This window comes from Amphiura filiformis, chromosome 3 (genome assembly GCF_039555335.1).
Source record: "Amphiura filiformis chromosome 3, Afil_fr2py, whole genome shotgun sequence".
Taxonomy (NCBI): Eukaryota; Metazoa; Echinodermata; class Ophiuroidea; order Amphilepidida; family Amphiuridae; genus Amphiura; species Amphiura filiformis.
In genome coordinates this window covers 82,693,727-82,710,060 of record NC_092630.1, presented here as the reverse complement: position 1 = coordinate 82,710,060, position 16,334 = coordinate 82,693,727, and the positions used below count along the sequence as shown (strand labels likewise).

The 16,334-nt window shown below is 35.9% G+C and overlaps 2 protein-coding genes across 2 annotated transcripts in view; one reads left to right on the top strand and one right to left on the bottom strand.

Moving 5' to 3' along the window:
* The first annotated feature begins 1,729 nt into the window (after nt 1–1,729).
* Nucleotides 1,730–2,290, top strand: LOC140147548 (uncharacterized). Its single transcript, XM_072169328.1, has one exon. It carries the CDS (start codon nt 1,730–1,732, stop codon nt 2,288–2,290), a length of 561 nt encoding a protein of 186 aa, XP_072025429.1.
* Nucleotides 2,291–14,181: 11,891 nt separating this feature from the next.
* Nucleotides 14,182–16,334, bottom strand: part of LOC140147547 (uncharacterized) — a 40,369-nt gene continuing 38,216 nt past the window's right edge. Inside the window, exon 2 of the mRNA XM_072169327.1 lies at nt 14,182–14,237. Within this exon, the coding sequence (XP_072025428.1) occupies nt 14,182–14,237 (56 nt within the window). The remainder of the gene's footprint in view (nt 14,238–16,334) is intronic.

The following is a 16,334-nucleotide window of genomic DNA, read 5'->3' as shown; positions in this document are numbered from 1 at the left end:
TATCACATATGGCAAACCCGGCAAGACGACATTTAACAGAAAGAAATATCGTACGTGTACTAGCCGCTCGGTTTGGTTTCCTACGAACATATGACCGCATCCGACAGCGATATTAAGAGATAGGCAATTGGGTTAGATTATGTATTTCTTGTTCACAACGGAAAACTCATAGATACAATGTTTTGGCGCCTTTAAGTACAATAAAAGTTCCTGGAACATTTCATCGGATTCTTCAGTGTAGGTGTACTAGGACCATCGACAATCACTGTATCCATTATAATTTATTATATTTTATGTTTCACAGACCATTTGCATCCATGTACCACTGAACTCAAATCAACTGCCTGTAAGGCATTAGTGCGGCCGCACCTAGAGTATTGCGGAACCCTATGGGATCCGGCAACTAAAGAACACATACTTAAATTGGAGGCGGTGCAAAGCAAAGCTGCAAGATTTGCCTGCAGAAATTACGACCAATATAGTAGTGTCACTAAAATGTTGACACAACTGGAATGGGACTCACTACAACTGCGTCGACAAGCTAGTCGCCTCACTCTGCTACACAAAACCACCACAGGTCAGGTCGCCATACCGGCTCAAAAATTTCTCATACCAGTCACCCGCCCCACTCGCCGTCAATACGTCAAGGCATTTAACAGACCACGAGCCAACAAGAACTGTCTCAGAGACTCATTTTTTCCAAAAACAATTAATGAATGGAATACCCTGCCTAACAACATCATTAACATCGAAACAACGGAAGCATTCAAACAAGAAGTAACCAACCACCTAAGAAAACAGCAAAAACTCCAAGATTAATAGCTCTCTCAGCGCTCTCACATTCCTTTGCGTTTGGCTTCAGAAGAGGCGTTGCGGAGTATTTCGTCAAAGTCAAAGACAAGATGGCCTATGTGACATTGAAAGGGACTCCGATGCATCTACAGTGGCTAGAGCCTTCAATTCAATTCAATTCAAATTTATTTATTTCTCTTGATTGAAAAACTGTATTGTTATGGTGTTCGAGGTAATGTATTAGAGTGGTTCAAGTCTTATCTTAATAATACAGCTCAAGCTGTAATTCCACACTGTCTAACTTTAAAAACATCAATATTGGAATTCCTCAAGGATCTATACTTGGTCCACTTCTTTACTGTACTGTACTTTTGATGCAGGGCCTCCTTGGAAATCAGTGTTTTAGCACTGAAGGGGCTACTCTGCCTAAAGAAAGAATAAATAAAATAAATAAAATAAATAAAATAAATAAAATAAATAAAATAAATAAAATAAATAAAATAAATAAAATAAATAAAATAAATAAAATAAATAAAATAAATAAAATAAATAAAATAAATAAAATAAATAAAATAAATAAAATAAATAAAATAAATAAAATAAATAAAATAAATGAAATTTCCATAAACCTAATTGTACATCAAAACAAACAGCAAACAATGAGGCCTGAACAAACCAACCCCTAAACAAAACTCGTTGCAAAAATAACAAGAACAAAATCACATGAAACCTAACATGCAAGGCCAATAAGACAAGACAGACAGTACCCAGAAAAAAATAAAAGAAAAAAGTTATTCATAAACTGAAATCATATTTTGTTTAAGCTGATTACGAAAATGTTTAACGGATTTGCAAGTCTTTGCTTTTTTATTTATACTGTTCCAAGTTGTCAAGTTCAGATCATTTTGTTGCTTTGTCACCTTTCAACAAACGCCGCATGCCTGCTATCAAACTTCACATCGGTAATACTGTGATTGAGCCAACTGAGACTGTGCGTAACCTTGGTGTCGTTTTTGATAGCCAAATGTCCATGTCTCCCCAAGTTACTTCTCTCTCACGCAGCGTTACCTACCATCTCCGTAACATCTCTCGCATTCGTCATTATCTAGACTTTGATACGTGTAACAATGTGGTTCGCTCACTCATTCTGTCCAGATTGGATTATGGTAACATCTTACTTTTGGGTTCGAATGTCACTGAAATTGCTCGTCTTCAAAGACTAGAGAATTGGGCAGCCAAGATTATTTTTCTTGCAGCCAAGAAAGACCATGCTTCACCATTGCTCCACGAATTGCACTGGCTGCCTGTGAGGGAGAGAATCTACTACAAAGCCATGTTGTATGTTTACAAGTGCCTTGCTGGCTTGGGGCCAGATTATTTGGCATCCTCCTTGACATTATACATCCCTGGAAGGCAAGGACTTCGATCTGCCACTGATGCCACTCGTCTGCATGTGCCCAAACTCCACTACCGTTCATTTAAGTCTGCCGCTGATTAGGCGTTTGCTTTCATAGCTCCCAAGTTGTGGAACCAGTTACCTGTTTCAGTCCGCTCCTCCAACTCTTTGCCAGTGTTCAAAAAGGGCTGAAAACATTTCTGTTTTCAGAAACATAATTGCTTGTTATTGGTTCTTGTGAACTTTTTGCTTATATTCTATCATGTTTTTGTTGTATATTTATCTTGCTATGTTGTTTTGAGCGCTGTGATCATTTGAAATGGCGCTATATAAAAGCCTATTGTATGTATGTATGTATTTACATGTCTTGTCTGGTAGCCGTGTATGTCAAAATAACCATTAAATAAATCAGGCAAATCATTCATAGAATATCTATACATAAATACGCCCAGTTCGAGTGAGTACATATCTTTAACAGTTAGTAGGTTATATTTTGCAAATAAAGGTCCTTTTGTAATTTAACAAGTGTTACGAGTCCGAGTCGTACTGACTCAAGGCCAAAATCACCTTTTACCCGAACTACTAACACGAATGCACAACACAAATACACTGTTTGATAAGCTAACAAAATCTAAGTCTTTAATTGAAAACAAAGTATGCTTGGTACATATAACAACAATATTGCATATACAATAAAATCACACAATCAGTTTTATTCTATCAGTACTTAACCAGCGGTCTTCTTGTTGGTGATCCTAGAGTTCTTGCAATGTTCTGGACGACTGATGTAATATATCCTTATTCACTTGTCCTGCGCAAATCAGCGAAATCCATTGTACACTTGCGTTTATAAATATCCTTGCGTATGAAATCCGCACACGAAAATGATGCTGCTTTCTCCAATCACTTATCTTGCGCTGCTCTCTCCAAAAATGGTGTTTCTTTCACCAATCACTCTTTCTCCAGGGAACAGGCTTCTTTAATACTGCTCCGCTGTATATGACAGAAGTGTGGTTTTCATAAACCCAGCAAACTCCAGCAATTCGACAGAAGAACTTTAATCCTTTGATGAGGAAGAGCACATTTGTGTGCTCGCAATCTCCTTCGTTGCTGTATTAAAATAGTTCAATTATTGGCTATATAAACTGGTTAAAATGTACTTCTTTTCTGAAGCACGAAGAATCTCACACAGTGGAGTTTACAATCTCCCATGACATTCTGTAAAGTCCAAACTCAAGCCTCCAGCTTTTATACACCAGAAAACCCACAATCTATTAAGGAGGCTGTGTACTCTCAGACATGCATGTAGTAAAAGTGCAATAACTTTGTAATTATTCGCGCAAGACATATAAAAGTATACATTTTTATAAAGGCAAGACATCAATAAATCTTAATATAAATACAGATTTGGGGTAAAAACAACAATTATGAAGAAAATCACAAAAAAAAAAATTTTGATATTGACCTTAGTTTTTGAGATATTGACCATATAAGGCATCAAATTGAACTTTTTAAAATTCACAAACGCCTATTTGCACAAAATGATGCCTAAAATCGGAAATAGACCAAAATATAAAAAAATGAGAAAACCGTTTCTTGAGGCGATCATGCTTTTTACGATGATCATATTTGCTTACCTAAATCGTCATTTTACCGAGAAAATGATCATTGAAATAATGGCCGTTAAAGTTTAAAGTGGTCACATTTTGCACTTTCATCGAATCTCACAGGAGAATGCGGCAGTTTTCGTTTTTTCTACCTTATATTACGTGAACATCGGGTAAATCCACAGACCCTTGAGAAGTTTTAGCAAAATCCATTCATAACTTGATATTTAAATCGGGGGAAAGAACTTGAAAAAACCCACATTTTATCAGCTAAAACGGAGCCATTTGACCACTAGGTTTTTGTGAAATCAGTGCTTCCGTGGTGCTTCCATAAGATGCGCCGCGCATGCAGATAGGCGTCGCGTATGCGTAGCGTATCTGTGCGTTAACAAATTGCGCGATACGTAACTCGATGCGTTATTGCGCGCGTGTACCCTGCTGGTACAACAAAGATTTTCTTTCCTTTTAAATTTCAAACACGAGTGGAATAGTGAAATAAAATCCGTAAAATATTGCAGTTGGAGTTTACAAATCAGCATTTTCATTCCTTGTATTTATAAAAGACATAACAAAGTACAAACATATCAAAAAAACTCAATTTCGCGAAAGAAACAATGTCTTGAGTACACAGCCGCGTTAATAGACCATTCTGTCACATTTACTTCCTGGGGGACTTTCAAAAATGATCTCCATTTCACAATCCAAGGGATTTTCCCCTGATGGTGCAACTATGCACTGAATATTGAGTAATATGGAAAATCCCCTATGATATTAATAACTCCGATTCAGTTTGTTTTGATCACCTGATGAATGAAAGGGAATTCCCCCAGAACATGCCATTACACACAAACTCTTGCAAGTGCAATCTCATGAAATACTTTCAGCTTGTAAACAAAGCTAAATAATTAAATTAAATTACTCACGGCACATCACACCGTCCCCCTTAAAAGAAGGAAGTTCGAATGTAATGAAATCTTTCTTTTCTTGTTTTACATCAACTTCAACATATTATTAACTTCGAGTATTTAACTCATCATACACAGTGACTACTTGTCACACACAACTTCCTATTTAAAGGAATTTTTTGTTTGTCATTTTTATGCAATTCTGGACAGGGCATCAGCCATTACATTGTCTTTTCCCTTAATATATTTGATGTCCAGATTGTACTCTTGCAAGGTCAAACTCCACCTCACCAGTCTTTGGTTTTTGTTCTTCATCCTGTTTATGAAGGTGAGGGGATTGTGATCTGTGAAAACAAGCACAGGGTATACTTTGGTACCCAAATACACATAAAAATGTAGCAATGATAATAGCAATGCTAGACACTCCTTCTCAATTGTGGAGTAATTTCTCTGGTGCTTGTTGAATTTCCTTCACCCTCTTGCATCACAACACCTCCACAGCCTATGTCACTGGCATCAACAGTCAACTTGAACTGGTTCTGAAATTCAGGTGCAGTTAGCACTGGTGAACTCATGAGTATTGATTTGACTTTGTGAAAAGCATTTTCACACTGTTCTGACCAAATGAATTTTGCATCTTTCTTCAACAAATCAGTCAAAGGACTTGCTATCTCTGAAAAGTTTGGACAGAACTTTTTATAATAGCACAACATCTACATCATGAAATGCAGCATTTGTTCTGCTTGGCGTATCAGGAAATATATTGTCAAATTTGTGAATCAAATTTGCAATTTGACTTGAGTTGATCTTGAGAAAGATGACCTAACTTTGGGTCCAAATTAGTGAGCACATCAGAATTGCTCAATTTTACATTATACTCTTGTGCTCCAGCTCTTTATCCTGGTCAAATGTGACATCAGAATTGTCATCTTTACTCTTGTCTACATTGGCGATTTTGTCTACATCGGCATGTTTGTTTTACTGTATACACAGGTTTTGCAACGCCACTATCACTTCATACTCTTTGAGCATATTTATGTGGCATAACTGCCTGCTCTTGCGTCTACCAGGAGTCTTGATAATATAATCTACTTCACCCACTTTTGACTCTACCTCACATGGGCCATGATATCTGGCTTGCAATGGGTGTCCTGGAATTGGAAACAGTACTAGAACTTTGTCACCTGGTTTGAACACTCTTTCTTTGGCATGTTTATCATACCACTGTTTCATTTTGGCCTGACCCTGTTTCAAGTTTTCTTTGGCGATATTAGTTACTATGATACTATGCCTATGCTTAAAATTGATATCTGATTTCTCATTGAGCCACTTTTCTTTCAACAACTTTAAGGGTCCGCGTAATGTGTCCCAGAATGATTTATACCGTGTTTGAAAAAAATATTAAAAATATTTAGTCAACAGTGTATCCGATTTTAAGAAGTGCAATACAATAACAGACATGTCTCCTACTTATTCTGTGACTTTCATATAAATAGCTTGATTTGTTTTGTCGAGACATTGATATTACTGAAAACGGTGTGTGTAATTTACAGTGCAAAGGCATCATAACACATGGATCCTTTATCACCATCGTCCTGCCGAACTGTGCAATATATTGGAGAAATCCTACATTCTTTTATAGGAAATACATAAAATTTGGCACAAATGTAGAGCTTACAACGCTGAATAATTCTTGATATGGGATTAAATGAAACATTTCAATATGACTTCAGATATTTAGGTTGAAAAACATAGTTTTTATGCGATTTGGACCACAATTGTGTGTAATTTACAGTGCAAAGGTATCATTACACATGGATCCTTTATCACCATCGTCCTGCCGAACTGTGCAAATATATTGGAGAAATCCTACATTCTTTTATAGGAAATACATAAAATTTGGCACAAATGTAGCGCTTACAACGCTAAATAATTCTTGATATGGGATTAAATGAAACATTTCAATATGACTTCAGATATTTAGGTTGAAAAACATAGTTTTTATGCGATTTTGACCACAAATTTTACCCAAAAATGTAATTATTACAGAGGATATAACTTCCTCAGGGATCCTTTGTAGCAAATTTTCTCCGTCTACATGAGTTTGATCTGCTTGCTTTCTTGAATCTCTTAACTTTAGTCTGTATGCTTCAGGCACCAGTTCATAGGCCTTAAAGCCATATTATAACATTTGCTGAGGAAGACGCCCTCACTGAATTTTTAAAATTCATTTTTTACACGATTAAATTGTACTTTATTAAACCAATATACCCTGCAAAAATCAAGACTCTAGGTGCTGTAGTTTTGTCAAAATCCGTAATTTTGAATAAAACACCGGAATCCGCGCTTTATTATTACGATGGAATTATTAGTCGAACGCATACACGATGTTCATAACACACAGTACGTACACAGCGTGCGGGACGGTGATATACACAACAAAGGGTCGTACCACAACATGACCGAAGGAGTGGTACGTATTGGCGACATGTGCGCTGGTAGTAAATTCCAATTTTCTTTGCTTTGCCGTATTTGTTCGGCTCAAAAATAAAAGGGGATATATCTGACAGTAAAAGCTAACATTTTATGGCAAGGAAATGCTAATCTATTTTGTTTGAAAATGTTATAATATGGCTTTAAGGACTGCTTGTTTGACTTCTGCATAATTATTACACTTATCTATTGGTAGAGCTGAGTAAGTTTCCCTGGCCTTCCCAACAAAACTACTTTGTAAAAGTAGGGTCCAATGCTCTTTAGGCCATTTCAAATTTGTAGCTACCTTTTCAAAATGTTGAAAATACTCGTCAACTTCTTTTTCTTTGAATTTAGGCACAAGCTTCACATACTTTGTAACATCAAACCCCGACTTTGAGGAGAAACTTGATGAGTATTTGTCACCTAGCTTTGCCAACTTCTCTTGTACTTTTCCTCAATTTCTTTTTCTTTCAAATGTGCTTCTATTTGCAGCTTTGTTTGTTTTCTTTTCTTCCATTTCCAACTTTTGGTGTTCCAGCCCCGGGTTCCAGCGCCATCTTTTCGTGGCGTGCTTTGTCTTCCATTTCTAATTTCTTATTTTCCATGTCTAGTTTTTGTTGTTCAAGAGCTATCTTTTCTTGCTTTTCATTCTCTAACTTTATCATTTCCAGTTTTTCTTTTTGGTCCATTTCTATTTTCTTTTGGTCCATTTTCATTTTCTTCATTTCTAATTGAATTTCCAACTCTTTCAATTTAAATACTGAGTCCCCACCAGTTTCAGTTTCTACCTCCATTTTCTATGCCAACAAGGATTCATCAAAAATGTCCTCCCCGACCAAAACATCAATCAAGGCATTAGTACATTTCTTTAGTGAATATATATCAAATGTCTTTAGGGAAGGGGTATGAACGTTTGGACAGTATGTATTGTGGGACATTAGAGCACATCAGACATATCGAATTGCATTCTGAATACGAAGAATGTCCTTCTGATATCAAATAATTATGATTTTTTGAAATTCGCAATGTAATACACATTTTATGGCAAATCATTAAAAATTGATATTTTTGATATTTAACAGTACTTGAAGTAAACTTTATAAATCTGATGATTTATACTTAAAGTGTATGTAGGTGGGATGAAAAGCCGACGATCAATTGAAAATTTTGACCTTTCGTATTGAAGATATGGATTTTTTCCCAAAACACCAAAAAAATAGGTCTTTTGGGAAAAAAAATCCATATCTTCAATATGAAAGGTCAAAATTTTAAATTGATCGTCGGCTTTTCCTCCCAGCTACATATACTTTAAGAATATATCATTAGAGTTATAAAATTTATTTCGAGAACTGTTATATATCAAAAATTTGAAAAATATCAAATTTTAATAATTTGTCATAAAATTTGTATTATATCGTGAATTTAAAAGAATGAAAATTATTTGATATCAGAAAGACATGCTTCGTATTCAGAATGCAATTCGATACGTCTGAGGTGCTCTCATGTCCCACAAAAAATACTGTCGAAACGCCATAAACGCTCATTCTAGATCCCTTAATAAATTTGTTATAATCAACATCGGCATTGCTGTTATCAAGAACCTCTTGCCATTTAACATCTGATAGTTTCTGTTTTAATTTTAAAACATTATCTTTAGTATGACTTCTTTTGTAAATTACCTGATGTTTACTGTTATTGGCAGATGGATAGATTATTTTTCAGATATTAAGGCATGGGCAGTTACCAATAAGCTAATGCTGAATGATACAAAAACTGAGGTTATTCATCTGTCATCTTAATTTGTCAAGACCCTGCCACTACCACCACTTACCATTGGTAATGCAGCTATAGATCCATCGACCTCAGCCCGAGATCTTTGTGTTGTGATTGATAGTGAACTTAACATGAAATAGCATGTAAAAGCTTTAACAAGATCAGCCTCTTTTGCTATCTACAAGATTGGTAAGATCTGCAAGTATCTTGATAGTAAATCAACTGAGGCCTTGTACACGCATTCGTCACTTCGAGACTCGACTGCTGCAACAGTCTTCTGTTTGGGCTTCCAAAACATGAGATTGCCAAATTGCAGCGCATCCAGAATTCTGCTGCACGTCTGGTCTCTCGTGCAAAATACCGTGACCACATGAAGCCAGTTTTATACGATCTCCACTGGCTTCCGATTGAACAGCGTATCGTGTACAAGGTGCTCCTGATTTCTTTCAAGGCCTTGCATGATCTAGCCCCATTGTATTTAAAAGAATTGGTTAATACACATCAACCCACCCGTTCACTACGTTCTACTACACAAAACCTGTTGAGTGTCCCAAAGTGCAATACAAAGTTTTATGGTGAGAGAGCTTTTTGTAATGCAGCCCCAGTCTTGTGGAACAACTTGCCTATACAACTCAGATCTGCAGATTCCATCAATCATTTCAAGAGTATTTAAACAAACTCACATTTTAACAATGCATTTAGTGATGTTTCTTAAACTTTTAAATTTGTTTACCTTTTAACCTAGTCTCATCTCAGCTGGTTCTGAGTTTTATCTGGGTATCAGTTGTATATTTTTGATATAGTTGAAATGTATTTGTGCAATTAATCTTTGTAGTTTTGGTGTTTTTAATAATATTGTAAAGCGCATTGAGATTTTGTATGTAATGGGCAATATAAGAAATAAATATTATTATTATTATTATTATTATTATTATTATTATTATTATTATTATTATTATTATTATTTCTTTGACTATGTAATTTGTGAACATGGCTGACCAAATTCCTTATTAAGGCAAGACATGCACCCCAAAAAACACTTTTCTAAACTAAAAATGCTAGGGACTTCATATTTAGTGTATATGACACCATAGACTAAAATATTAGAAATATGCAAAAATTTCCTTAATTTGCATATTTCATTGGCGCCCATCTTGGATTTTTGGGGTCGGATTTGAAAAGGGCAAATATACGCAACCATATATGCTAGAGTTCATTTTTTTTATTTGAAAGATAAAATGAGTTTAAAAAATTGCCGAATTAAATTTTTTCAAAACAATGCAGATTTTTCAAAATAACGAAAGATAAAAAAGAATGCCAAAAAGGTGATGTTTGGCTCAAAAGAGCCGCCAACACCAAAACGGAAAACTAATTCAAAATGGCGTTTGCTATTTTGAAGGCGCAAAAATGTAAAAATGAGAAATATTCTAAAAAACATCTAAAAACACCTTTTTAATTTTAATGTAACATGTAAAAGAAGCAGGCACTTGATTACAATTTGTTGTGAAGATAACATTGCTTTATTTGCTTTTTGAAATAAAAATATTATATATCACCACTTGAAAAACAATAAATACATAATAAATATCACTGCTTGAAAAACAATAAAATACATAAATAATTCATTTGATCGCGGAAGATGCTTCACTTTCAGTTTCTTGGGAACCGTAAGTGTAATTTTGTGGAATAAAAAGTATGTGAAAGAAAAAAAAGTCTGCTCTGTTACCTAGAATTACAAAGAAATATGACTATAAATGGGTATTTTTGGGGAATATGTTGCATTAAATAACAGAGGAACTAACTCAGTATTGGTACTGGAAGAAGTATGTATCACACAAGAAACACTGAAGATAACAAGATCTGTCTAACAAAACGGGTTTGCTGCTAATAAAACAATAAGAAGCGGCGGGTCAAGAATATGGCATTCGATTGATAAATACGCCAAAACGCTAAATAGTACAACTCTTTAGGACCAAAAGACCTTAATATTTTATATTAATATTTTAATAATTTGCCATAAAATTTGTACTAATTTATATAAAATTGAACGCGTACATGCATGGGCCGCATGACTCAAAATGATGTAGTTTAAAACTTATAGAATTGAAGATTCATACGTAGTGGTAATGAAATGAAAGTAATTTAAATTAATCTTCAACACTAGTTTATTTTCGCTTACCGGGAGCGCTTTCGTGGAACTTCCTCGTCATCAGCCGAAGTTGTTAGCTCTGATGTACTTCTTAGAAACGGCTAAAAACGAGTAAGCACACTCACCAAATAGACTGGGACAACGTAAAATTACTGGAAAAAGAAACATAAGACTTTCCCAGGAGGGTCCTGGGAGCCATCCAGATCAAGAAGCAAGGACCGGACCTTCACTGAACCGAGACACAGGAATGGAACTAGATCCTGTGTGGGACAACCTGATCAAACCCAGCTTTACCAGGGGCAGGACTTTTCCTACTTCGGTGACGTCATCGAGTGTGATGTCACCTGATCAGGTTGGTCTCTAGCCGTTTACAAGAAATACATTAGAGCTAACAACATCGGCTGATGACGAGGAAATTCCTCGAAAGCACTCCCGGTAAGCGAAAATAAACAAGTACCGGTAGTGTTGAAGTTTAATTTAAATTACTTTCAGTTTAAAACTTGTTTGCTCTATGAAAATATGCATAAGTGGAAAGGTAGCAAATAGCACACAAGTAGGTTGAACATCATTATGGGCGATGTGATCAGCTGCTGAAGTCAGGAAATTATAACAATCATAAAGGCGCTTCGGAAGTATCGAGCATAGGCTTGACTGTGGACCAGTATAACACGTCTCCTTAGCTGCAGGCTAAGACTTTTACTTGAATTAAGGTCAAATGTACGCATGCTCCTATATACGTCAGTGTTCTTTCAGGAATATGACGATACTGACAAGATCAGTCATCAGATGTAGGTCAAATCATGGACTAGACTAGCTGCAAGTACCTCGGGGTTTTCGCATTATCATGCATTTTTTTTATCAATTGATCATTTAAATATACCATATTTATATCCATTGGTAAAGGCCTATCTTTACTAGTATCAAGTACATACATGCATGCAACAGATGTACAATGTAAATAGATCCAGTCGCTTGCAGGGAGGTATAATACTAGTATACAGGATGGGCAAATGTCCACACATTAAATTATTTTGCCCACTTAGTAAATTCAACCTGCCCATTGCCCAGGAATGTACATCCTGTAACTATTTTGCCGCAAAAAGTTGGGCAACATCTACTGATAATTTTGATTCTTTTGAAATTCGTGATATAATATAAATTTTATGGCAAATTATTTGAAATTTATATTTTTGACATTTAACAGTCCGTCCGAAGTAAACTAGGTAGACGTCATAATTCTAATGCTATGTACTTAAAGTGTACATGTAGCTGGGATAAAAAGCCGACCATCATATGAAAATTGTGACCTTTCGTATTGAAAAAATACATGTTTCCCAAATTCGTTAGGTCTCTTGGAAAACTTCATGTATATCTTCAATACCAAAAATTTTCATCTGATAATCGAAATTTCATCCCAGCTGCATACACTTTAAAGTACATATTTAGATTTATAAAGTTTACTTCGAGGACTGTTAAAATGTCAAATATAAAATTGTTAATAATATGCCATGAAGTTTGTATTATTCTTGCGAATTTCAAAAATTTATAATTATTTGATATCAGAAGGACATTCCTCGTATTATTTAGAATGCAATTTGGTGCGTCTGATGTGCTTAGGTCCCACAAAAATACCTTTGCATACACCGTAGGTGACCGAACCCTTAATAAGGAATTGTGAACATTATCGGTTTGCTTGTAATTTAAAAAAAAATCAGATGTCCAAATAAAGTACTGTATTTTGATTATTCATTCGCAACAGTTTTAATGAAAAAACATATATCAAAATGGCGCAATGATATCATTTGCATACTTTTTACTTGGTATTCATGTCTAATTTCCAGGTTTTTCTTTTTTTAACCAAAATCCAGCAAGCATGCTCGAATAAGTAAAAAGGCAAAGAGTAGTACTTGTGCCAATCTTGGGACTATACAGTAACAGGAACCCCTACCCCCCAAAACAAAACAAAACAAAAAACAAAACAAAGCAGAAAAAACGTGTGCAGGTTATGTTGAGAGGAACTCACCCAACCTTCTGTATCGTGCGAATTGTGCGAGGGAGGATTTATAAAACTGAAACGTCTTCCGAGTTCATCTTCATCGATCTGCCCGTAAGCGGATTAAAAGATGTAAATCACAGAACTGATAGCTTGAGGCCGTAAAGTAGTTCGTAGATATACATCGTGTGTTGTACCTCACCTATAGACCAATTTTCCCAGCCTTAGGCCCGAACCGAATTTAACTGTTTGGCTCATCTAATGTGTGAGACACCTGTTTTAGACTTTGTTCATAGATAGTCGATAATATATACCAAAACGTAAAATTCTAAAAATAACAACAATTTAAATGTCTTGAGTTGTGCAATTCAAATCTACATTTGACAGTTTTGAGTTGTGCAATCCAGATCTACGTTTGTAGGTTTCATCAAAATTTTACGAGCGTACGGGGTTAGAAATATTTTTGCCAGGTTATTTAAACGTTAATGACTTGAATAATAAAGCTCCCCGTTATGAAATAAACTTTTTAATGAATGTTTATGGGTTTACACAACTAGCTAACTGAACCTATCACTCAGAGTAACTAATAAAACATGTTCTCTTAGTGATGTTATACTTCCTAGGATCTAAACACCATCTGGATACACGAACTAATGTAATTCACACATCATTCAGTGACCAGTCTCTTGTGTATACTGCAGGCTGTAAAAATATACAATCGCAATTTTGTTTCTGAGTAAAAAACACACCAAAAAAAAGTAATGAATATAGATATCAGGGGCGCAGATTTTCAGTGACGTGCATGACGGGGTGGGGATAAAGAAAAGGAAATATTCTTGTTCTTAGTATGCATACACATTCGATAAACACCCTGATTTGGGGATTTGGGTATAAAAATCAAATGTGTATACACTTTCACAAGAATCCGAACACGTCCATTTTAAAACTAATAGACTGGTTCTATTATGGAAAAATCGAGTTCCTAGCGATTGCGTAAAAGTTGGCAAAACTTAAAACCTTTCAACGGTGACTAATGAAGGAAATTTTTCATTTACCTTGCAAATATTTTCGATAACGATCTGTTACCATCCTCAGGCAGTTGTGACTGGCTGATTGTCTTCTTCACACCTGGGTGGTTTAGGTGTTTCTAGAAAGTAGAGTCAAATTGTTCTAGCTTAGAGGATTCAGAAAAAGAATAGTTTGCACTATATGCGATGTCTAGTTAGCATGTTACAGAGCAAAGAGTCAAAAGTTATGTAGGATTCCATAGGACTCAATGGAATTTGTATTTATTTATCATCTATCTTCTGAACTTGACATCGGATATAGTAAAAAATATTCTTTTCCTGAATCTCTTGAACTTGAGAAACAGTTTGTTTCTATTTTAACGAAAATCGGATCAACTTCCCCCCCATCCCCCCCATGTGCAGCATACAAATTGACCTTGGACCTGTTGAGCCTCATGCATGGTAGGCCTACGTGCAAATATGTTACATTTTTGTGATCCTTAGACCCAGGCGAATAATTTGACATGTTGTTTAGTGAATTTGGAGCATGTTTGATTTGTGCCCCTTATATGAGCATGTAGGGGGGTCTGTGGGTCTTTTTTGAAGGTCACGAGGTTCCAAAAGTTTTGAATTCAGCATACCCGAATGAACCAAAATAATTTGGTTGCCAGCTTTTACGCGAACTTGCCGCTAGATGATTAAATAAGCACATATTTCCAAAATAGAACCAGTCTATAAACAATAATTGATCGAATCTCTCGTTTAATAAATGCATAATTATATTGAATCCTAGTTAGTTTCATCATTTCAATTTTATTCATAATAAACATAAAAACAGATATGAAATGGAACACAGTTGAAAATTTATCAAAGACCTGTTTCATTGGTTTTTGGCTTTTTGAAACTAAGGGGAAAATGGAACTCAGGTTACACTTGTTAGAACTTGTGATGAGGCCTCTACTGCCTATTTCAATACCAATACAAACTAACTTTGCGTCATAACCCTGTTGTTTCAAATCAGCAGTTAAACTAGCATATTTATTTTGTTTGTAATCATGGGTTTTGTGGATGTTTTGCTCGAAAGGAATGCTGAGAAAAAAACAAACAAACGAAATGACATTTTTTGCTTGCAAAACCAAGTGAATTATTATTCACTACAATATTTCGTCCTTCGCACCGGAGGACATTATCAGGTATGACTGATCTGGTCATCTGATCCACTTGAGACTGGTTTCCAGTGTTGGTTAGACTTATTTCCAGTCTTTAAAAGTAGGTCGTAAACGTGGCTTAGGAAGTATGTGCCCTCCTCTCTGTTTAAGGTCTTGCTCTCCTTCTTCTTATCTCAATGGCTTCTCGAACTTCTCTAGACCTCCTGTCATGCTCCCGCCCAAGGATCTTTGATTCATATTTATTACATGGTTGGCCCGAGTAACATGATCAGATATTGCTGATTTAGTCAGTTCCTTTTCTGATAGCTTGCGTTCGGAGCTGTTTTTTTTTGTTAGTGGCCTTATTGACTTTGTGTTCTGCCATTCTGGTTCCTAACACGCGCGAAGTTTCGCCAACATAAGTCTGATCACAATTTTTGCATCCAATTTCGTGGGAGCACGTGTGGCCGAGTGGATAAGGCGCCCGACTCATAATCCATAGGTTGCGAGTTCGAGCTCCGCTCGTGCCAACGTGTTGTGTCCTTGGGCAAGGCACTTTATCCTCATTGCCTACTGGGGGATGGGGTTGGGTTGGATTGATGTTTCTATAGTTGTTTGTTTCAATGTTGCAATATTGGCGCTGATTAAGCTGATGTAATTGCCCGTGTTTTCCTTCTCTCGTTTGTCCTTTGGGTGGACTAAAATGCGTCTGAGAGTTTGGTGGGGTTTCATGGCTGTATCTCCTTTATGTTTTTTAAAAAGTCTCTGTATCATCTCTGATAAGCCATTAACATACGGGATAACCACCATGCCGTTGCTTTTTTCTTCAGTGGTTTGGGTTTTTGGCGTTTTGGATTTTTGGATTTTGTTTTGCATTTGATCTTTCACTTTGTCCATCGTCCATTTCGGGTAGCCACAGTTTTTGATTTTATCACCTGTTTCTGTGACGACAAAAAAGGGTTCTGATCACTCCTATTTTTTAATGAAGAGGATGCTCTGAACTAAAATCAAGGTACTGATCAGTATGAGTGGGCTTTCTGTACACAAGCAGTTTTATGGAACCGTCGGGTTTTCTGATTATAAGAGTGT